At 43.9% G+C, this 23,357-nt stretch overlaps 1 protein-coding gene across 1 annotated transcript in view; it reads left to right on the top strand.

The window, feature by feature from the left end:
- Positions 1 to 3,858: 3,858 nt before the first annotated feature.
- The window catches only part of Acot12 (acyl-CoA thioesterase 12), a 43,314-nt gene continuing 23,815 nt past the window's right edge, over positions 3,859 to 23,357 (top strand). Inside the window, exons 1-4 of the mRNA XM_005382310.2 lie at positions 3,859 to 4,273; positions 9,898 to 9,967; positions 13,777 to 13,837; positions 20,230 to 20,331. Of these exons, the coding sequence (XP_005382367.1) occupies positions 4,156 to 4,273; positions 9,898 to 9,967; positions 13,777 to 13,837; positions 20,230 to 20,331 (351 nt within the window). The 5' untranslated portion in view covers positions 3,859 to 4,155. The remainder of the gene's footprint in view (positions 4,274 to 9,897; positions 9,968 to 13,776; positions 13,838 to 20,229; positions 20,332 to 23,357) is intronic.

Consider the following 23,357-nt stretch of genomic DNA (forward strand, 5'->3'; position numbering starts at 1 on the left):
ATTGTACACACTTCCGCTGATCTCTACAGGCTGCTGTTTGTCCGAGATTCTTGGGAAGGATGGAAGGGAAAACTTCATTCTTTTGCTGAAAAATGTCTTCCTAAGCAGTAGCTTGTGAGCCAGGGTAGAAGTGCTATAAAACCCAGGCTGTGGTCCCTCCTCAGAACTCCTGATTCAGGGACTCCAGGTCAGGCCAGAGAATCTTGAGGGCCCGTTTAAGAAGGAAGGAAATGCTGGGACAGAGACTGGAGAGGGCATGGAAACCCAGAGGGACAGGAAGGGACAGCAGTAGGCCCAAAGGGCCCAGGAAGGTCACTGCCAGGGGGCAGAAGGGCACCAGGTCAGGGGTGAGCTCAGCGTTTCCTGGTGCAAATCATCTCAAGATGAAATAGACCAGTCCTGTAAAACCAGGCGTGTACCCCATAGGACTAGATAACTTGAGTAGCCTGATTACTATTTTTAAAAATGAAGCTGGGCATGGTGGCACACACCTGTTATCCTAGCACTCTGGGAAGCTGAGGCAGGAGGATCTCAAATTTGAGTTCAATCTGGGCACTTTCCTTAGTAACTTAGGGAGACCTTGTCTCAAAATAAAAACTCAAAAGGGCTGGAGATGTAGCTCAGTGCAAATATCTTAGGTTCAATCCCCAGCATTGGGGGAAAAGATGAATCCATAATTTAAACATTTCAAAAGAGAAATTTCTGGGATTCTGATGGCTTTGCTGGAGAAATCTACTAAATGTTTAAAGAACACCAAATCTACACAGTCTCTTCTAGAATGTAGAGGGGAACTTCTTGCTCTACTTGATGAACCTGATATGAAAACCAGACAAAGCTTTAAAAAGAAAAAAAATAAGACTTTAGAAAGAGGAAGAAGAATTAAGAAGTGTTATGTACAGGTGCCAACTCCCTGTGGTGAATGTAATCATGTACTGTAAACAAGGCCAAATAAAAATTTTAAAAAGATGTGCACAACAGTATTTCTCCAAAATTTGGCCATGAAAATCTTTCATAAACCATTAGGAAACAGAAGTCAGCGGCATGCATGACCCAGCGGAGTCGAGGATGGCAGAGCAGTCCGTGTGCCCTCGTACCATGCGAGGTGGCAGCAGTGGCAATCAGGACTTCGCGGACAGCAGTCAAAGGCCAGGAAGACGTGGACAGAGCAGCGCTGGAGCCATACAAGCACGGGCTTTCCATCAAACAGAGTAAAGCCCCGCCCCACGCAGGAGTTCCAGGAGTGGCTGTGGTGACAAACCAGAGAAAGCATGCATGGGTCTGTACCTGTGCATGCTGCCCAACTGCCAGCTAGAGGCAGGGCAAACCCACAGTTCCCTGTGCCTGGCCCCACACTCCTTCACTGTCACAGCAGAAGCCCTGGGGACAGGGTCTTCCTGTGAGTGGCCCTTAAGCCACCAGGATGGAGATGCGGGAGGAGAGCCCTGGCTCCTGCTTCCTCTGCGGAACAGCCCAGCTGCCCTTTGCAAACTTCGGTGTGCCTGCAGGTCCTCTGGGAATCTTCAGAACATCAGATCTGACTCGAAGGCTGAGTGGGGGCTTGGGGTTCTGCACTTCTACCATGCTTCCAGGTGACACTGCTGGGCTCTGAGCACCCCACATAGATGACACCCCCTGCGCCTCCTGTAGTTTCCTCAACAGCAAACTGCATGCTCCCCAATTCTGCTCTCAGAGTCCGCTTCTGGGGTCTCTCTCTCCTTTTGTTTCTCTGTTTCTCCCTCTCCCTTTCCCTTTTTCTCTCCTTCTCTCTTTCCTTCTATCCAGGGCTCCTTGCTGCTGGTTTTCACAAAACCCAACTGCCCTGTCTCCACCGTCCAGGGATGAATGCCTGCTGGCCTTCCTCCCACCCTGTCACTCTCTCATCTGGAAACTGTCTTGTTTTGTGGGTTAGGGAACTCTCTATGCACTTCTTGATAAGTTCTGCTCTTATGTGTGACCTTTTAAAACCACGCTGGCTTCACGTCCTGCTCATCTTCAGAAGATGTCTGTGGGCACAAAAGGAGTAAGGAGAGGCCTTTTCTTCAAACATAATAGCAGAAATCCTTGACCTCAGAGGGAAATGGAGATAGGGATGTTCACATGTGCAGAAGACATTTGCATTGTGAAGGGGACAGAAAGCCCACTCAGAAAGACACAAAGTTATTAAAATGAAAATCAACGTGACACCAACAAAAGGGATGAAAGTATACTCAGGAGACATGGAAACAGGATAATAAAGATAACACAAGCATGAGTGTACACTGTCTGTTTTGGATCCCATGTCTCTAGACAGTCATTTTGCAAAGCCATCTTGTCACACCAATATTTAAACAGTTTTCATATTTTGAAAATTTCCTAGAAACTAAACCTAAGAGAACACATGAAATCAATATTACCACTTTAGTCACCACTTTTCACTCAAAATAATACAGCTCTACCTAAACACAGACTTTATGTTCATCATTTTTCATAAAATTCACTCATGTGTAACTACCAGTTACTGCTGTGTAACAAAAAATCCCACATACCACAGTGCAGATGATGCCACATAGTCTCATTCACAACCCACTTATCCATGGGGTGCTGCTGTATTTGGCTGAGACAGCTCTGCACTCTGGCAACGGATGCTTGTTGGGGACAGAATCTTCTCAGGGCAGAATTCAGATGTTCCTGGGGACAGAAATCCGGGCTCTATGTCAGGGCGGTGAAGCTGCTTTCTCCCCATTGTCCATTCCACAGCATGTCTCCTGGCCAAGTCTAGGGTCAATCAAAGCCTCTCAGAACTCTCAGTTGATGCGTGGACACTAATCTGGTTTCCTAATTCTTACACAGCAATGCTTTGCTAATACAGAAGGTGCTTTCATAAGGCATTAAGCATTCTGTAGGCATTTTTCAAAGAGGCTTGCAAACATAACATGAATACCATCACACGATCATTGAAATCAATCCGTGTATTGCTGCAAAGGGCATCACCTGGGATGACTTGTTTGTTTTAAATGCTTGTTTTATGAAGCCAGTCTATGCTCTCTGTAAAGGTCAAACTTATCCGCACCTAGTGGGATGTATCCCACTTTTGCTTGTGCTTAGTCGGGTTGGAAACCTATCGCAAAGGATCCTGAAATCTTTCCAGTCAATGTTTTATTATTTCCTCTCTTGCGTGAAAGAAAAAAAAACGAGTCTGAAAGAGAAGTGAAGTTTCCAAAATCTCCACTTGACACCCTGTGCGGGCCTGGATGCGGCTGAGGTCATGGATGACACAGCAGCCAGAGCCCCGTGTCACTGCTGGGGATGCCCTGTGCACGTCCAGACACTGGGTCGTGTGCCCGTGCTGCCCGCCAGCCTGCTGCCCACCTCTCTGGCATCCACCTCTGTCATCAGCACCCAGCAGCCTGCAGCAACACCAACACACCCCAAATCTAGCAGGCCTCAGGCTCTGCTGAGGTCACCTTTTCCTGATAAGACATGCTTTCTAAAGTCAAAGGCTGCAGCCCTGCATGGTAACGCCGCTCCTGCCCAGTAGGAGCTCTTATCTAATGTCCCAGGTTTGTCCCATCGCAAAGAGCTTGTCCTGGGACTTGTGTGCTTGACCAGAGGTGACAGTTTGCAAGCTCAGGCCCTCCACCAGACTCAGCCACTATTGCCCCCTGCGGGGGTGGCTCTGAGGCCCTCAGCCTGGCCTCTCCTCCCCCTGTGCCACCTTCTCTGACCTGTTTGGAGCTGGGAGCGATTTCACAACGGTGATCTTTGGAGCCTCCCGCTGAGGCCGAGGTGGATTTTGAACTGGGGCTTGGACAGGTGCCCGAGGTGACAGGGGGCAGCTGGGAAAACAAGTAAACAAGCAAACAACGGTTTAAAAACAAAGCCAAGCACACGCGGACGAGTTTCGAAGGCGGGCACTTCCATCGCCGGCTCCCTGACCCGGGCACGTGTGGCCGTCCCTGTCGCGTTCCCTCCCAGACTCAGAGACGCCGGCGCCGGCTCCGGAGAGGCAAGGGCTGCCCCCGACCGTCCCCTCCCGACCCCGGCCCAGCGACACCGCGACGCGCCCTGTGAGCTCCCGCCCGCAGCCGGCGAGTGGCGCCGTGCCCGCAGTCCCCTGTCCTCTGTCCCGCTGTCCGGCTGTCCCGCTGTCCGGGGTCTGTCCCGGCGTCCGCGGCCATGGAGCCCGGCGAGGTGTGCATGACCCAAGCCATCCAGCCCGCGCACGCGGACGCCCGCGGCGAGCTCAGCGCGGGGCAGCTGCTCAAGTGGGTGGACGCCACGGCTTGCCTGGCAGGTAGGAGGGGTGCCGGGGGCGGGCGTAGGGGAACCGGGGGACAGGTGTGCGGGACCTGGGACAGGTGTGGGGCCCTGGAGTCAGGTGTCTGGGCGTGGGATGGGACAGAAGAGAAGAGGGAGGGGAGCGTCGTGGAGGAGCAAGGGCAGGGATGACCGGTAACCCAAAGGGCGCGCTTCTTTGTGAAGAGTTAAATCTTTAGGAATTTGCACCTGGTTAATGCTGATGTAGGTGTCCGGAACCTAGGGACATAGGAGCCTCCAGGGCTCCGCACTTATTTCGTGGAACTAAGGTTCCTAAGACTAAACCCTCCCAAACCACCCATCTAGGTCATTGTCCCTGGAGTAGGGGTGTGATCAGAAAATACATTTACTCAAAGAAAAAAAAAATTACACAAGAAGATGCTTTGCTATGAATCCCCTCAAAATCCTCCCCCTTGCCTGGAGCACACTCGTCCCCTGTCATTGCCACGTTCTGCAGCTCTGGAGTCCTCTTTCCTGAGTATCTTTACTTGCACCATCCTGGCTCCCTCAGTGACCTGAATCAGTTCAAAACATTCCCCTTTCCTGTTCATGTTGCCTTTGGGGAAGAGCCAGAAGTCACAGGTGCCAGACCTGGTGTATAAGGTGCATGAGGACACAGCATCGTGTTTTCACACACCTGCCTTTCCGTTGGATGGCGCCGGGCAGCACCATTCACTGTATTTTTGTCACATCTCATAAAGACACTCAGGAAAGAGGACTACTAGAACTGCTTCACAAAGTGGCAAGAAATGAATGATAACTGGATTAAAGCAAGGGGGAGAGTTTTAGGGGGATTCGTGGTAATGTGTCTTTTGCTATAGTAAATTTAAACATTCACCTTATTTTCCATTCCCCTTGCATACATATGCTATCACTGTGACACAGCTTACACTGACTAAATTTCTGCAAAATGACACTCTTTCTATGGTGTTCTACTCAGATACGTCCTAGGGTTTCCTGTGTTCTTTCATTAAAATAATTACAGACTGAGGTCAACCTAGATGATTTTCAACGGTAACAAAAGTGCACTGAGAGAAGTTGCAGTAGTTTACACTTTTGCAAGTTATTGGTTTCATAGAGAATGGCTCACTTCCCAAATCTGCTTCTATGGTCAATTCTGTTACCTTCCCAATCTTACTAGTCCCTGGAAAATGCCACTGTGTTTGTGCATTTGACTTTTCCTGTTTTGTTGTTGCTTTTTTGTGAAGTTTTTGTATGTTATTGTTGTGATTTAATGACTGTAAACTCGAAAGATCCAATTTTCTCCCAGAGAAATTTCTAGTGAGAAATAATAGCCATGCTAGTTTGAAGAGCCAAAGGATAAGGTTTGAGAGAACCAGATCTAGTAGAATATGAAGTGGACATTTCCAGAAGAAAGAGATCCAGAGAGCAAAGCCCCAAAATCTATCTATAATATTTGACCAGGTTTCTAGTCAGCCTTCAACTGGTCTGCATAAGAAAGACTCCAAGCCTCCTCAAAAAGGCCAGAAGAACTGAGATGTATGCCCCACCTCGAAGGAGATAGTCTTATAGTTTTAGTCAAATTAACTACCTTTTCAGATGATGTTATGGTTTATATCTAGCTGTCCCCTAAACCTTCATGCACTCATAGGTGGGGCTTTGGTGAGGTAATCATATTCTGGGGGCTTGTAGCTGACTTGCTGTTATGAAGTGGGCCCTGGTTGGAAGAGGCATATCATGGGGGAAATGGCCTGGAAGTATCTGTTTCCTCCCTTGACTCCTCCCTTCCCTCTGCTTCCTTCCCACCATGAGGTGAGCAGTTTCTCCCTCACCATGCCCCTCTGCCATGCTGATGCTTCTTGGGAGCTGGCTGACCATGGACTGAAACATGCACCCAAATAAACCTCTCCTCCCCAAGAGTTGTGGGTGTTAGGTATTGTGTCTCAGTGATTAAAAAAAAGTAACAAAGACAGAGGATGACACTAGAATCCACAGTTTCTATAATGGATTACGCACAATGGCTAGGATATAATCCAATATTATTAGACACACAAAGAAACAGGGAATCATGATCCAATCTTCATGGAAACCAATCTTGATGCTGGAATTAAGCTTCAAGGATTTTGAAGTAGCTGTGATGAAGATGCCATGGAAAATATGACCATAGGGAATGAAAAGGGAGTAAACCTCAGACAAGAAAGAGAAACTATTAAAAATGAAATGTAGTAACTTATACAGTATTTGAAATTTAAAGATCCACTGGGTGGGCTTAACTTCAGAATGATGAGTCCTGAGAAAAGAGTTCATAAATGTAAAAATAGATCAGCGGAAACTATCTAATCTTAAAATAATTTTAGTACCTTTTTTTTTTTTTTTTTTTTTTCATCCTTTTCATTCCTAACTGAATGGATTTGAGTCTTTTTTTTTTCCTTGGTTTTTCTCCTGTACCGGGAACCGAACTCACGACCTTGCACTTGCCAGGCAGGCGCTTTTGCCATTGAGCTAAATCCCCAGCCCCTTTAAAATAATTTTAAATGAGCAAAGTATGGTAGATATGGGGGGAAATAAATAAAAGTTTTACATATATGTAATGCCTTAGTCGCTTTCTTCATTGCTAAGACAAAGTATGTGACACACAAATAAAAAAAGAGGTTGATTTTGGTTCACAGTTTGAGAAGGTTCAGCCCTTGCTCGTTTACCTGACTCCAAGGCAGGAGGGCAGGGAGGAAGGGCCAGGCAGAGGAAGCTGCTCACATCTTGGCAGCCAGGAAGCAGAGAGAGAACGGAAGAGCCAGGGAGAGCATGGGGAACCCAGTGACCGACCCCTCTGACCAGGCCTCCCATCCTAACATCAAATCAGCTGCACTCCCCAAGACCCAGTCACCTTCTAAAGCCCCTTCTGTCTGATTCAAGAGGCTCCACAGGCACAGATTGAAAGCATAACATGTAGAGTTCCAAGAAGGAAAGCAAAATTATAAGGAAATAATTTCTATTTTTAAAAATTACAGCTGAAATTTTCCAGAATATGGTGAAAAGATGTGCAAATACAGATTCAAGAAGACTCTAAGCAAGATTAGTGCAAAAATACTACATGTGGGCACCTCATAGTCAAATTGAGCTTCAGGGAAATCTAGACAGAAGCCAGAGGAAAACCCCACTCTGTAGGAGAACAATGACTAAAGTCACCGCTGGCCACATCAGAAACACTGGAAAGATGGTGACCAGTACCTTTAGCACCACACTGATCACAGAAACTGGCAGCTCAGAGCTTCAAGGCACAGCCCACAGCCTGTCCCTGGCCTCACACACTCCCTTTCCTTCTCATTTTCTCCGTTTTAGCCCAGGGACCTTCGTCAGAGCCCTCGAGGTCACGGCTGCCTTTGCTCAGCATGTTTCTCTCCACTGGCCCCACACCCGTGTCCTCCTGCCATCCTTGAGCTCTCAGCTCAACCAGCACCCATGCATGTGCCTTCTATGGCCCCTTAGCTCTGGTTCCTCAGTTACACACTCAGGACGCATTTACTTTGGTGTTAAACATGCGCTTAGCCCCTGATTCTTCCCCCAGACTCGAGGACCACAGGGTCACGCCCTTTTACATTTCCATCACCTTCTGCACATCAATCAATGCCACTTGAAGGTGATCACTATTTTTATCAGTGATCATCTCACCCATGCATTACAATCACTGCTTTCAAGTTTCCCCAGGAGATAAGAAACAGCTCAAGAGTTTTTGTGCTTTTATTGAAATACTTTGTGAATGCCAATGGAAATCAAGAACCAGAGTAAGATGGTCCTGTTGAGTTTGTATCATCTTATGGATGTTCTTATAAAAAGAAGAAATCACACCAATTCTGATGCAAAAGCTCTGCACCCTTTGTTGGTCATCCATCTTGTTCTTTTCTTTTCTCTTCTCCTCCCCCTCTGCAAAATTCAGTAGTGTAAGCTGTGGCCACTGAGGCCCCTATTTAATGAAGTGCTTCTTTTGGAACATTCTCTCACTGGTCTACCATACTCATTTCTGAGTTTCTATGAGTTCTGCAGTCGAAGCCACTATTGGAATAATGTAGTTAATCTTTCTAAGCCTGTATGTCCCCATTCATGAACTTCATGTGATTGACATGCATAAATGCTTAGCTCTGTGCCTGGCCAATAAGAAATGCTTCATGTGTGGTATCCATTTCTTCTTGGTCCTTTCTGCAAGCTGATGTTATAGTTCTACACAGAGGGAGTAGATGCCCAATAGATGCAATAAAAATTTAACCTTCCATCGGCTACTGCATTTTAATTATCACTTCAGTCATTCAAAATTGGCAGTTTATGTTGCTGTACATGATAACATTTTGTTAGCAAGAGCAGTTTAGGAACCTCAATACCCCTTTCCCTCATCTTCAATAACTGGAATAATGTTCGTTAGGTGCTCTTCAGTCAGTGCTTCACAGCGTAGGTTTGAAAGGTTCAGTAGGTATGTGGAAAACTTAAACTCCAAAAGGAGCTGCAAAAAAAAAAAAAAAAAAAACAACCAACAGCAACAAAAATACTGACTAAGGCTGAATCTCTAAAAAGGTAAAAGTGGAACTGATTCAGCTTGGTGTCTAGAAATCAGCCAGAATTTAACACACATTTGATACACTGAATTCACGGGAGCCACCTTGCGCCCTGCAGAATTCGACATTTCCCTATTCCCTCCTGCCCTGAGTTTCACAGCAGGGAGCCCACCTTACCCCACTGCTTCACACAGACTTCTGTGAGGTAACTCAGATCAGGTTACATGCGTGTTTGGAGACCAGTTGCTTCCAACTAGTAAAGTCAGGATGTCCATTTTCCTCCAAAACTATACCATAGGGAAGAATGTGTTAAATAGTTGCCTCTGTTTACCTGGCACTCTTAGCTGATATGTGCTACAGCTGTAGCAATCCACTACACACAGGAATAAAAATTCAGGAGAATTTGCTCGCTTTTTTATAACATGGCACCAGGAGTGAAGTCTCCAGTGTTAAAATGAGGTTCACAGTTCTTTAAAGGCCAATGTAATTGGTTTGGATTTTAACCGTTTCTCAAAAAGAAAAAAATCTAGCTGAAGCAAATAGTGTGAACTCTTGTTATTTATATAAAACAAGACCAGCAATCAAACAAAAGTCTTCCAGGCAGAGGGGCTGCAGAATACAGACCATGGAAATTGCTAGGGCCCCTCTGACCCCTCTTCACCCTGCTGCATGCCCGCAAACACAGTGTCAGTTTAGTAATAATCAGTGGATGTGAATAAATAGCTCCTATGTGCCCAGCTCTTTCTCTGGTGCTGGAGAAGTTCCCTTGTATATGGAACATGATCTCAGCCTCTCCCATCTCCCTGTACTGTTTACAGTAGCCTAAATGTACTCTGCCACACGTGATGGGAGACAGTGGATTCACCTTTGAAGCTGAGTTTTTAAAACAAAGGGAGAGACCTGCCAAAATATTAAAGCCAGCCCCCACTTGCTGAAATTCCCATTTACAGTTACCAGATTTTATAGGTACTGAAATTCAGGACCCCAAAGAAGAGTAGGCACAGGGGCTAGAAATTAGATCAATCAACTTAAAATTGCATTCCTCTCCCTGATGCTGACATACGCTAACACAGCTCGGTTTTGCTCTTTCTTGCAGCTGAGAGGCATGCGGGGGTTCCCTGTGTCACAGCCTCAGTGGACGACATTCAGTTTGAGGAGACAGCAAGGTAAGTGGCTCTCCTCTCTCGGGCCTCTTGGTTCATTTGCGATGGCTGTGTGGCACCTGTTTGTTTGGGGTCAGTGATCTGTTTGTTAATAAAATAAATAACATTTGAAGCAATCTAAATTTGTCAAAATAGAACCACAGGGCCCACTCTTAGACAGTACTGTAAATGTAGATTGGGTCTACTTCATTGAAAAGTAACTCAGATTGGACGAGTCATGGGGCAGGCATCACAAACTTTCAGTGGTCCCATCCCTGAGGGCTCCTTTCCCTACTGAAGTATCAGTAAATATAGTAAGTCGCTCTACAATAGTGAATTTCACCATTAACTTATGGGTAAACACTGACTGGTCTGCACAGAGAGAGTAAATTATAGAAAACATTCTGCTTGTGAGATAGCCTTACTAATTCTTAGTGTAAAAAATTTCAAGGTAAATATTTCAGACCTACAAGGGATAATAAATGGTGAATGTTTAAATTAAAAATCTGGGGCTGGGGATTTAGCTCAGCAGCACAGCTCCTACCTGGCAAGTGCAAGGTCATGAGTTTGATTTCTGGTACTTGAAAAAAAAAACCAAAAGAAAAAAAAAAGAAAGCTCACTCAAAAATCTGTATTGAAGTCTAGATTTTAAAGTACAGTAAAAAACACATTGACATTAATCCCCTTGAAATATAAAAAATATATAACAGTAGAGAGGATAGTATGGTATAAAATATTGGGGCTTTTTTAGAAAACATAATATAACCATAATCACTGTTTTTGGAAGTCAATTGATATAATCCTCTTCCACATGATTAAATTACTAACTCCACTCTTGTTAAGGTTATTTGCTCCTTTTTAGGTGCCTTTTCACCTCAAATGTAGTTTGTCTTAAAATGTAAAACACATACAGGTACAAGGCTCAGATGTGGAAAACAGGTACATTTAATCCTGGGAATTTTAGCTTCTACCTAGCTTCTATCTAGGCCCCTCCCTCTCCCTATAAGCAATATTTTATTTGTTTTATGACTTGTCCATTTATGTTTAAAATGTAAGAAAATATTTATATGTATTTACACTCTTTTAAAACTAATTTCAACACTGTATATGCTATTCTCCATATCGCTTTTTTCACTTAGCATCTGGAAGATCAGTCCCCAGCAATACACAGAGGTACTCATCATTTTTCATAGCTACACAGTATTACACCATGTAGATGCTGTTATGGGTTAGGTCAAAATGACCCCCAAAACTTTCATGCATTCAGAAACTCTCATGTAGGTAGGGGTAGCGAATGATGCCCTAAACTCATGCATTTGGAAGCTGACTTGATCTTGGGTGTTGTCCTTGTTGGCGGGTAGATTCACCCTGTGGCAAGTTCAGTAGCCCAGTGTGCTGTGAGGCAGCAGGCCTGGTTAGAGTGGCCCTGGGCTGTGTCTCCTCCCTGGTGCTTCTTTTCGCTCTGCATCCCGACCACCATGACCTGAGCAGTCTCCTCCACCAGGCCTCTCTGCTGCGCCACTCCTGCCTTGGAGCCAGCCAAGCGGGGAGTGTAACCAGGAGCCCAAATCAACCTCTCCTCCTTTAATTTGTGGGTGTCAGTGATGGGAAAGTTGTGGAGACAGATGCCTTGGTTTCGTAATGAGCATTACCTGGTCAATGAGTATTTACATCATTTTTGCTGTTACAGATAATACTTCTATAGCAGGCGTGGGCTGATACAGTTCATAATTTTTGTCTGTGTATTTTTGGGATAGAGTCCTAAAATATTATTTCTGCCTCAAAGGAGAAAGGCATGTCGTTTTACTGGACACTGACCACTTCCTGTCTGTGGGGGGTGTTAGTGGGTTGTATCACTTTCTACACTAGTAAAACAAGGCTAACAACCAATGCAATTGTGCTATAGATTTGCTCATATCTGCAACACAGGAATTCGTCACTTAAATGCACACTTGTGTGGATGTATGAAGCTCTTCCCTTCCTTCTTCTGACTCAAGGCCTAGACTTTGACAGGTGTGGGGCATACAGTAGCAGGGCCTGCGCAAAGCCTGATCAGGTAAGGCCATTCCTCAGGGGAACCTAGGTGACTCACCTGGGAGCACACGACCGGACCAGCCCCACCTGTACTTCGCTCTGAGGCTGAGGAAGGGAGTGTTGTTGGGCTTTGGAGCCAGATACACCAGGGTTTGGACTCTAGCCGGTTGCTGCTGTCTTGCCCCTTAGGACCATTTCCAGGTATGAGTGCAGCAGGTGATGATGCCTGCCCGGCAGGATGCCTGCTTGATGAATGACGCATTGTTAGACACGATATGCAGCATTTGGCCCAGCATTTGGTTTATGCACTGCATTGACAAAGGACAGCCACTTTCGCTAGCTAACATGCCGCACAGAGAAGGAGCACTTAGTTCAACAATGGATGGGGGTTTTATTGTTAATGAACTGTCGATAATTCTTTTATACTCCATTAGACTTTCTCCATTTACATACCAGTGTCTCAAACACTGGCCTCCTCGAGGTCCCCAGCCTTGTCAGGACTGTCACTGTACCTTACACCTGAGCCCAGTCCCAGGGCTGATCCTAACTCAGTGAATATTTGGTAAATGTAGGGGTTTGAAAAACCAGTGATTCCTTTCTCTTGAATATGAACAAGAGAAAAAAAAATCTCGAAATAGAATCAATTTAAGGGAAAGGTCTCTAGAAGGAGAAGCCTTGAATATTTTCAAAGACTGAGGAAGAGTCAGAGGAGGGTGGAGGTGGGGTGAGGAGAGAGGTTGCCTAAGGGCAGCGGGGTGGACAAAGGCAGGATGACGGGCAGGGCCAGGGCCAAGGATGCAGGGAAGGAAGGAGATGGGGTTTTGAGAGGATCTCTCTCTCTTTCCCTGAAGCAAAACACTGCAAACGACAGTGAGACTTGGACGTTAAGGGAGAACGAGTGAGGTGGCTTCTATTGGCACACTCTTGACTTCTGCTTAGGTGACGGGGTCAGAAGAGACAAAGGGCCAAAACTCAAAAGTGAGGAGCGAATGGGTCATTTAGCAGCAGGTTTACAGGCCTGGATGTAAACTAGCAAGGATGATGGGCTAGCTGGCTTGCTTGCTTATATGTTGGCTTATCCATTTATTTACTCGCTAACATTTAAAAATAAGTGTCAGTTGTATAGGCTTGCCTGTGTGTTGTCTGAAGTTCCTTTGGGAAAAGAGCTGCTATAAGCTCAGAGTATCTGTTGCAAATTTGGAGTTCCCTTGCATGCAGCCTTTGCAGAGTCCCGTTTCTTCCGGTTAAGGTCTTAAGTGACTTACAGGGACCAGAATTTGTCCTTAAGCCCTGTCTTTTCTGTTATCATTAACCTGAGTTTTCCATGCATGCATATTATCAGTGCTGGGGTTTATATCTGGATGTCGCCCCAAAGCCACAAGCTCTCGGAGGCAGGGCCTGGGGAAGGTGATTAGATAGTGTGACTACAGTTAGTGTCGTGTTGGGGCCAGTCAGGACAGGTGGTCACTGAAGGTGTGATCTGGGAAAGCACATCTCGCTCCCCCACTCCTTCCCTTGTCCTCTGCTTCCTAGTCACAATGAGGTGAGCCGCTTCACCTTTGCCAGCCCCTGCCACGCTGCTCCTTTTTTGGAGCCCATTGCTCATGGACTGAAACATGACTCCAAATAAACCTCTCCTCCTTTAAGCTGTGCTGTTGGGAATTGTGCCTCTGGGTGAGAAAGGAAGAGGATCAGCAGTGGTACTGCCTTGTGGCGCATGCATTTAAGTGCATCTTTACTGTGACATGCAATGTGCTGAGAATGCTGAGTTTTATTTTACTTATTTATTTTTTTACTAGAGTTGGGCAAGTTATAACCATCAAAGCAAAAGTTACTAGAGCCTTCAACACCAGCATGGAGGTAAGAAGCTCCCTTTCCTTAGCTGTGCCTGTTGGTGCTCATCTGTTCACCGTTTAAAGAGCAGAGGGGAGGTTTGGGATAACCTTGCTGGTAGTGTGATTCTGAGGTATATAAGGTCCTTAAATCTGTGCTCAGACTCACAAGTAAACAGTGGGAGCTGGTGTTTTCCCACCAACCTTACCACTGGAACTGAGGGCTGTACTGCTTTTCAGGAAGGGTGCCCTGGAAGGAAACACGCAAGGGACAGGGAAGGACTCCCTCCTGGCTCTTTGCAATATGTGGTTTTAGTTGTTAATTTTCCTGACTCTGCTGTTACTCAAACTCTGTTCTGGTTCCTTACACCCCCTGTGGAGACTGGTCCCATGATTCATTGTCTTTGAAAGGCAGAGTAATGGGGCTTCAGTAAGAAAATAAGTTTAGAATATTTTTATTCTACATCCATGTGCTCTTCTTGTACCATAGTTGTGAAATGACATTCTTAGAGCCCTTGAAGTCTCTTTCTGGGTAAAATAAGCAGAAAGGAGTGCAGGATGCATCTTCTGGGCTGAGCAGTGGCAGTCACTTTGACTCAGGAGATGAGAGGCATGTGGGAACTTGTGTTTCTTTCCTCGAGCTGCCATGACAAAGGACCACAGCCTGGGTGATTTAAACAGCAAAACTTCATCATGTCACGGTTCAGGAGGATGGAAGTCCCAGGTCAAGGTGTCAGCAGGATTGTTTTTTCTGAGGGCATTAGGAGAATCTATTCCATGCCTGCCTCCTCACTTCTAGTGTTTGCTGGCAATCGTTGCATGCCTTGGCAAACAATGCCCCATGCTCTTTCTCCATTGCCATGTGTGCCCCTGGGAGTGCGTGCTCAACTTCTCCCTTTTTTAAAGATAGCAGCGTTGAACTATAAAACAATCCTAAGTTGAACTCATCTTAAATCAGTACATCTGCAATGACTGTTTCCAAAATAAAGTCACCTTCTGAGATACCAGTGGCACTCAGAAGCTAGACTTCAAGACAGGAATCTGGGAAGGAGGGCACATGTCAACTATAGCAGAAATGTTTTGGCAATACTTGTACCTACAGTGATGGCTTTGCCAAAAGGTGGTTACTTCCCAACAGTAGCAAATGCATAGGCCACAAAACAGTCAAAGAAATTAAAGAGGGAGAACATATAGGGAAAAAAATAATAAGCCTTGTCAGTAAAAGTTCTAATCAGACCTGAACTTCTTGGCTGGGGGCTCTTGACCTTTGCCCCCTAGCAGCCCTGGGTGTGGCCTCCCTGTTGAGGAGTACGCAGGTTCCTTCCAGGAGGAAATGACTAAGGGTTCCTTTATTGTCAACCCAAACAGGGATAAAGATTTCTTTTCCCTTTATTCCTCTTTTTTGAGACAGTACCCATAGCCTCCACTGCTTGATGTCCACCTGTCTACTTTAGATGAATACTTTTTCCCCCTTTATTGAATTTTACATAAGTAGAACCATATAGTATATAATAGTTCCTAGTTTATCTTACTTAGCATGATGATTTTTATTACTGGCACCATTATTGTCATGATTATTCCCATTTTCCTATTTGTTTTAGGTTTAATTTGCCTTTCTTTTTCTAGAGTCAAGGTAGAAGCCCAGCAAATTGAGTAAACTTTTCTGTTTTTTTCAAGTATAAACATTTGAAACCACAAATTTTCTTCAGCGCATTGTTTTACCTACATCAAGTAGATTCCATTTCCCTCATGAATTCTTCCTTGACCTCTGGGTCATCTGGATGTGTGTGCTTTGATTTCCAAATCTTTGATGATGACTTTCAAGACACCTTTATGTTACTGATTTCTAAATTAATTTTAATTTCTTTGTAGGAAAAGACCATAACTTGTATAATTCCAATTATGTTAAATTGATTAACATTCATTTTATGACACAGTTTGGACTATCTTGGTAATTGTTCTATATGTATTTGAAAAGAATGTGTGTTCTGCTTATGGTAAGTGAGGTATCCCACAGATGTCAACAAGGGTAATTTGGCTCATACTGATGGTAGGGTCTTCTGTGTTCTTATTGATCATTTTATTGGTTCCCTCAACTGCTGGAAAGGAGCGAAGAGGTGCCCAACCATAATTATAGACTTGTGGATTTTTCTTTTCAGTTCAAGCAGTGCTTACTTTATATATTTCCAAGCTTTGTGATTAGATGCAAACACATTTAGAATTGTTGAATCTTCTTGATTACTTAACCCTGTCCTGGTTATGAAATCTACCTTTGTATCTCTGTTTTTTGTTTTGAAATATATTTCATCTGATACTAATCAGCCATACCAGGTTCCTATTCATTTATGTTTGTGCATTATTTTCCCATCTCTTTTTCTCTTAACTTCCTTTTGTTTATGTATTTTATATATTGTTTCTTATTGACATCATAGATTTAGATGTTGCTTTTTTATCTAGTCTAACAGTCTGCCTTCTACTAGGTATGTGGATTCCTTAACTCTCTCATTCCTGGGGCAACACACCTGAGACCTGCAATTTAAAGGAGGAGAGGATTATTTGGCTTACAGCTGCCAAGAGTTCATCCATGGTCCACTGGCTCCGTGGCAGGGTGCAGTGGACCAGAGCTACTTCATGGTGCCAGAGCACAGCGGTACAAGGCCAGAGAGAAATGGGCCATGAACTAGATACAGTTCCCAAGGTCATGCCTTCATGACTCCCTAGAGCAAACCCAAAAAAAATTGTGCCTCATTCATCCCCTAGGTATCTCTCAACCCAGACAAGTTGACAATCAAGATTAACTGTCACACTGTGCTTAAATTGTTTTCATTTAACATGATTATTGACATGATACAGGGTAAAGCTGTCATCTAGCTTTTGTTTTGTTTCCTATTTATTCCATTATTTTTTGTTCCTTTCCCTCATTTTCAAAATGAGTAACTTTTAGTAATCTATTTTATCTTCACACTGGTGTTTTAGCCACAAGTATTTATTTATATTTTAGTGTTTGTTTTAGAGTTTACAAGATGCACACTTATTCAAGTCTACGTTCAAATGATATTTGATTCCTTTAGGAATAGCTTAGTAACCTCACAGCAATGGGCTTCCCTTCCTATGTCTTCGCCTTTGTGCTGTGATCCTCATACCTTTTGTCTGCACACACCCTACATGTCCCACAACACAGTTATTATTTTTGCTTTACAGAGTCACTTTTTTAAAAAATTTAAAATGAGAGAAATAGATGTTTTACCTTCCTACATACTTGCCATTTCTAGTTCTCTCTGTGTCTTTATGCTTCTCCAAATTCCCCTTGGTATCATTTCCCTTCTGTCTGAAGACGCTCCTTTAACAGTTCTTATGCTGTAAACCTGGTGGTGAATTTTTCCAGCTTTTATCTGTGTGGAAATGCCATTGTTTCCTTGTCATACTTGAAAGATGTTTTCCCTGGAAACAGAATTCTGACTTGACAGTGGTTTCCCCTCTGACAGTGCTTTAAAATATGTCTCCATCATCTCTGGGCCTACATAGTTTTCCAAGAAGTCTGTTGTTACTCTTATATTTGTTCCTCATCCATAGTATGTGTGTATTTTTTAAGTTTGGTTGTTTTGTATTCTCTGGCTACTCATTTTCAGTAATTCAGTTTATGATATACCTTATGATTACCTTCACAATTAATTCTGTTTGGTGTGGTTTTTTTGTTGTTTTTTTTTTTTTTTTTTTTTGGTTTTTCTCTGGTACTGGGAACCGAACTCACGACCTTGCGCTTGCCAGGCAGGCGCTTTGCCGCTGAGCTAAATCCCCAGCCCCTTGGTGTTTATTTTTTAGCTACTAGATCTGTAGATTTATAGTTTTTAACAAATTTGGAATTGTTTTCAGCTACTGTGTCTTCACTTTTTTTCTATGCCCTGTGCTCTGTATTCTTTTGGAGTTTAGAGTTTTAGACTGTTGATTAGTGTCTCACAGGTCACTGATGTTGTGTATTTTTTTTCTGTATTTTTGACTCTTCCCTCCCCCCTATATAATGGCCTTCAGCATCACAGGTCTTTATTTCTGCAGCATATTATCTGATTGTAGCCTTATTTGGCATATTTTCATTTCAGATATTTTATTTTTCAGCCCCACTTGAGTATCTTTATATTTTGCATTTCTTTCTGCATTATGCTAATATGGAATTAGCAAACAATGGCTGTGGGCCAGCTGTGTATTTTTATCAATAAATCTTATTGGGACACAGCCATACCTGTTGTTTTATGGTCAGGATTTTCTGCTGCCACATTACTTTCACAGAGTTGGATGGCTGTGACCGAGGCTGTGTGGACACAGAGCTGAAGCACTTGCTGTCTGCCTTGCCCTTTAACACGATGTTTGTTGACTCATGCTTGTGTATTCTTGGTCTCATATGTACCTGACGCTTTGATGTCCTTTTTTGTTAATGCCATCATTTCTGTCATTTGTTATATTTTTACTACCTTGTACCTAATAATTATCTTGTGTTTAATCAGGTTCTTATTCAATGATGAACACTGAATTTTACCCTGCTCAGTGAGATTTTTGCTGTATTTCTGTAAGAAGAGTGTCCGATTTTTTGCAGCAAGCAGATGTTACTTCCAAATTAGTGTGACCCCCACAGGTCCATTTTGACCTCTTTTATGGAAGATTTACAATAGTATTTCTTCCAGGGTAATTTGATCCTTTTTCTAAGTTAGCATCTTTTGTGGTGTGTGTGTGTGTGTGTGTGTGTGTGTGTGTGTGTGTGTGCATTGCATGTTCAGTGAGGTGGGGCTGTTGCATGAAGGCTCAACTTGTTACACTGTTTATTTATCAGAAGTTGTTCTTGTCTGAAGTTTGTTGAGGTCTCACCTTGCGCATGCTCAGACTGGCATCAGCCCCAAGACCCAAGGAGACCTACTGTCATATTTCTGGAATTTTTTCTTCCTGGAGCTTCTTCCCCTCTGCTATGCTTCACCATAGCTGCCTTGATCACCTTGATTTCCAGCTCCTCCAATCAGCAAAGTTAGGTTTCCCTTCCTGATCATAGATCATAGGAATTACCTGCAGGTGGGAGCTGGAAAAGGCAGTGTTCCTTTCCTTTGTGTCCCATTCCCTGGGAACACAGTCTTGCATCTTCCATTTTCCTATGTGTGAAAATAGTTGCTTACACTTTGTCCAGTTTTCTAGTTGCTTTTATGGTATGTAATTCCAGCCTTACTTGCATGGTACAGCAAAATTCCCCTGGCTTAGGTTTTGCTTGTTTTCACTCTGTTAGATATTTCATTTCATTTTCCATTCACTGTTTCTCTAAACTGAAACCTACGTAACATGAGGGTGAGTTGGGGGATTGGGGACAGATGGGCTAAATGTGGTTAATGCACATGTAGTTATCTTAGAATTTATCATGCAAGTACTAATTTGTGTTTTAAGTGCCCTAAAATGAGTCATAGGTTGTTATTTCTGCACACAATGTACCTGATATAGAGGTAGAAATGGATGTTCTTTATCGCTCATTGCGTTGTGATGCACTAAGATGCCTGAGGTTGTCCATGACAAGGAAGATAGTATCGCTTAAATCTGAAGACCACCTCCCAAGCATGTCCACATCCTGTGCAGTACAAACCTGAGGGAAGACGAACTTCGGGGCCTTTCACGAGGGTGGGGCAGGGGTCCAGTCCAGCGCTGCGTCCTCACAAAGTGCCTCAGCCACCTTTTCACTGCTCCAGAAAAACAGAACAAGGAAGCCCAGCTGTGCATAACATAGTTGAGTCCTGCCCAGGCTGTCCTGGTTGTAAAAAGCAGAGTATAAAGGTTAAAACTACTTTGATACAGCTCAGTGATTCACATAAGATAGTCATTCACATAAGACTATCATTCACATAAGACTATGATACAGCTCAGTGATTCACATAAGATAGTCTACCAATGAGGAGACTAGAAAATGCTTCTCACATAATGCCAAATTATAAGAATTAGAATATAAATCTTTAAACACATTATGAGCATTTTATCATGTGTATACATATATATGCATTTATATATTTCATATTTATAGGTTTAACATTATATGTTTTATATACATATAGCATTATATATATAACATCTATGTGTATAACTAGAAGAAAATCCACCTAAAGATTAATGATCTATCTCTGGGTGACCGGACTACTGATAATACTTACCATGAGGAATCTGATCCCACAATTTTTCATGCTAAATGTATAAATTTCCTATTGTCAGGGAAAAAGTATTTGTCCAATTTTGTATAACATTTTTGAAAGAACAGTATTGCTTAAAATTAATTAAGGTGCTATTTCATTGTAAAAAACAAAAGCCAAGATTGATGAAGTGCATAACCAAATTTTGATTGCTGCAACTGAATTTGCCATTTGAATGACTGGAAGTTTATTTGTTTCTTTTCTTTTGCTTTAGATAAGTATCAAAGTCATGGTTCAGGACACGCTCACTGGCACGGAGAAACTTGTTAGTGTCGCTTTCTCTACGTTTGTGGTCAAGCCAGTTGGAGAAAAAAAGGTAAACCTTTTACGTGAAGCCCTATTTCTTCATGTAACTCAGGGACTCAGGAATAACTGCATTAGAATTGTTTCTTATCATGAGATTCACTTTCTCAAAATTTGTTATTCACCAATATTCACTGTAAATCTGTCTGTGATAGTGTAGTATTAAGTAGTAAGCTCCTTCGAGGAGAGAAGACATACTTAATTCATGAAAGAGAAAAAAATTACATTTTTTAGCAGTATTGGGCCTTTACATTGAACTATATCCCACCCTTTTTATTTTTTATTCTGAAAAAGGGTCTCACTAAGTTGCCTAAATTGGGACTAGACCTTAGGATCCTCCTGCCTCAGCCTCCCTTAATGCCGAAATTACAGGTGTGCACTGCTGCACCAGGTAAAATATTCAGTTTTAAATGATCCAAAGGCCATTTCACTTTCTCAGAAATACTACTTACTGCTTTAGTTCTTTTCTTTTGTAGTTATGACATAGGGGAAAGAAACTCCCAACCCGAAAGATATCTGGGATGAGTTTGTGTTCCCTAAAATTGAAGAATGAATTTCAGGAACAATGGAGGTTAAGAGCAGAATATATTTATTGAGGGAAAGAAAGCTTCTGTCCGAGAGAGGGACAGAAGGGGGCCCAGGTGGGTTGCCCAGGAACCTGTCTTTTTTAGGGACTTCTGTAGCACAAAACCACAAAGCAAGGCGGGTCTAAGGTGGGGAAAAATGGGAAATCACAAGGTGGGCATGAGGTGGGACAAAAGTATGGTCAACCAATAAATTACAAGCATAACTAGTCAGGGTGAAATTGATTATATCAGGATCAAATAGGGACTCGAGTCATGTAGCAAGCAGCAAGAATGCAGAACAAGGGCCTTTCCTGTAGGGGTTGGGTTAGTGACTCTTCCTGGCTTTCTCAAGGTGATAGAGACCTACTTAGAATATCAGTCCCTGATGTCCATCCCTAGGGAGGTATGTGTTTGCATTTGTTTAATCCTTTGTTTTGAGGTCTGGCCCACAGCAGAAGTGCCTGTCTCTCCCACAGTTGCAAGGTATCTTGTCTTCCACACTGGCTCCTTTGAGGGCCTAGCCCTGTCTGACTGCCTAGGATATTTCTATCTAACTCAGCTGCCTACAACAGTTATATAACTCAAAAGCAAGTTAAAAGAAAATGTTAAAAGCAGGCGTAATTTAGCAAGCAGTTAGTTGCATGTTTGGGTCCAATCATTTTCTTATATCCAGAGGAAAAATGTCAAAATTGCTGAGTTATTTGTACTTTAAAAATTGCAATAACACAGCAATTTAAAATTAGGTCTTTAAAAATTAAAAACTTTAAAAATTAAATTAATTAAACTTTGAAAATTAGGTCTTGGGGCACCTGAGGGGGGACGCCCTTCTGAGCACCAGAGTTCTGATGTGCATGCCTGGCCACCCACCAGCCCAGACCACACCGCTCACTAGGCTGCAAGAGTGTCCTCATTTCCATGCCTGTGCAGGGCTGGGGAGCCTGGGGTGGGGACCCCATTTGCTCTGAGCATTATTTAAATGTCATGGTTGGTTTGGAATGTAAAGGTCTCCCTCCAAGGCAGCTCCAGGTCTGTGCATGGGGCTTCTGCAGCTCTGCTTGGAAGTGGCCAAGGTCCCCGTGCCCTTCCACACCTTCTCCACTGCACCCTGGCCAGGCAACAATTCCTATGCGGCTCCCACAGGCTGTGAGCACCAGCCGCTCCTCTGCTGGGCACACTGCAGAGGTGGGCCGTCCTCCTGGATGCCTGGCTGTCATGCACACTCAGTGCCCTCCACTCCAGGCCTAAAGTAAACACACTGTAGGTGACACTCCCATTGTCCCATTGCTGCTTCCAAACCAAAGTTCCCATCAGCTGCTTGCAGTGCTTCAAGTGCAGCTTTCTGAGCCCTACCAGGATGTGCTGAGTTAGAATCACAGGGGTAGGAGCAAAAGAGACCTCCCCCCAGTAAAGACCCAATCAAAGCATGAGCAACGGAAATGAATAGACACTTCTCAGAAGTATACATGGCCAGTAAATTCATGAAGAAATATTCAGTCGCTGGCCATTAGAGAAATTAAAACAACACTGAGACTCCATCTTACCCTAGAAGGAATGGCCATGATGCAGAATCTGTGCTTTGACAAAGCAGCCCAAGGATCCTACATTCATGAACATCTGAGACACTGTCATAAGTCTCACAATTCGCTGTTTCTCCTGGAATCTCTCCAAATCTCTAAACTCTGGATAACGAGAGGATTAAGGAGTGGATGCAGAGTTCCCATAGCAGATAGCAAGTGACAAGAGGACATACGCATGGCCATCCCACACCTTCAGACGGAGGAGAGGGCCATCCTCCCCTCACCCTGGCCTTAGACTCCTTGCTCCAGAGATGTGTGACTCCCACACCCAAGCCCAGTCCCTGCTGAATGAAGAGCTGTCCCAGTGGTCTTTCTGAGAAGTCAGCACCTTTCAGTGTCCCCCTAACTGGTGGTTCAAGTGGCCTTCTTATGAAGCACCCTTCCAGACTAACTTCTTTCCCAGTTGGTAACATTCTTGTTCAGTAGCACTTCTGAGCAGCAGCAAAGCACCATGCAAAAGGAATAGTTTGGTTTGAACCAACAGGGCCACTGGATCTCTCTGTAAAGTGAGTACTCCAGGACAAAATTGGCAATGATTAACAGGTCTCAATTCAACAGTCACGGATCAGATCACTGCACACAGAAAGGTTCATGGTTTCCGCTCATCCCAGGCTTATGGAAGCTGGAGGAGATAGAAGGCACAGGTCAACATCGGAGAGGTTCCACCTCAGCTGACACGAGCTCACAGGGTCCTTTACCTCTCACATAGGCAGAGAGTGCTCACCAAAATATCTGCAAGGTGCCTTGGTTTCAGGACAATCAAAGCACAAGTTCACCAAGCAGCCTTTTACAGCTCACTGGCAATACAGCTGAAACAAGATTGTAGAGAGGTAAACGTGTCAGTCTGTACGTTCCTGACCAGGTTGGACATGTGGTCCAGGGGAGCTGGGCCCTTA

Source organism: Chinchilla lanigera, unplaced genomic scaffold (assembly GCF_000276665.1).
Source record: "Chinchilla lanigera isolate Chin_1 unplaced genomic scaffold, ChiLan1.0 scaffold00017, whole genome shotgun sequence".
Classification (NCBI taxonomy): domain Eukaryota; kingdom Metazoa; phylum Chordata; class Mammalia; order Rodentia; family Chinchillidae; genus Chinchilla; species Chinchilla lanigera.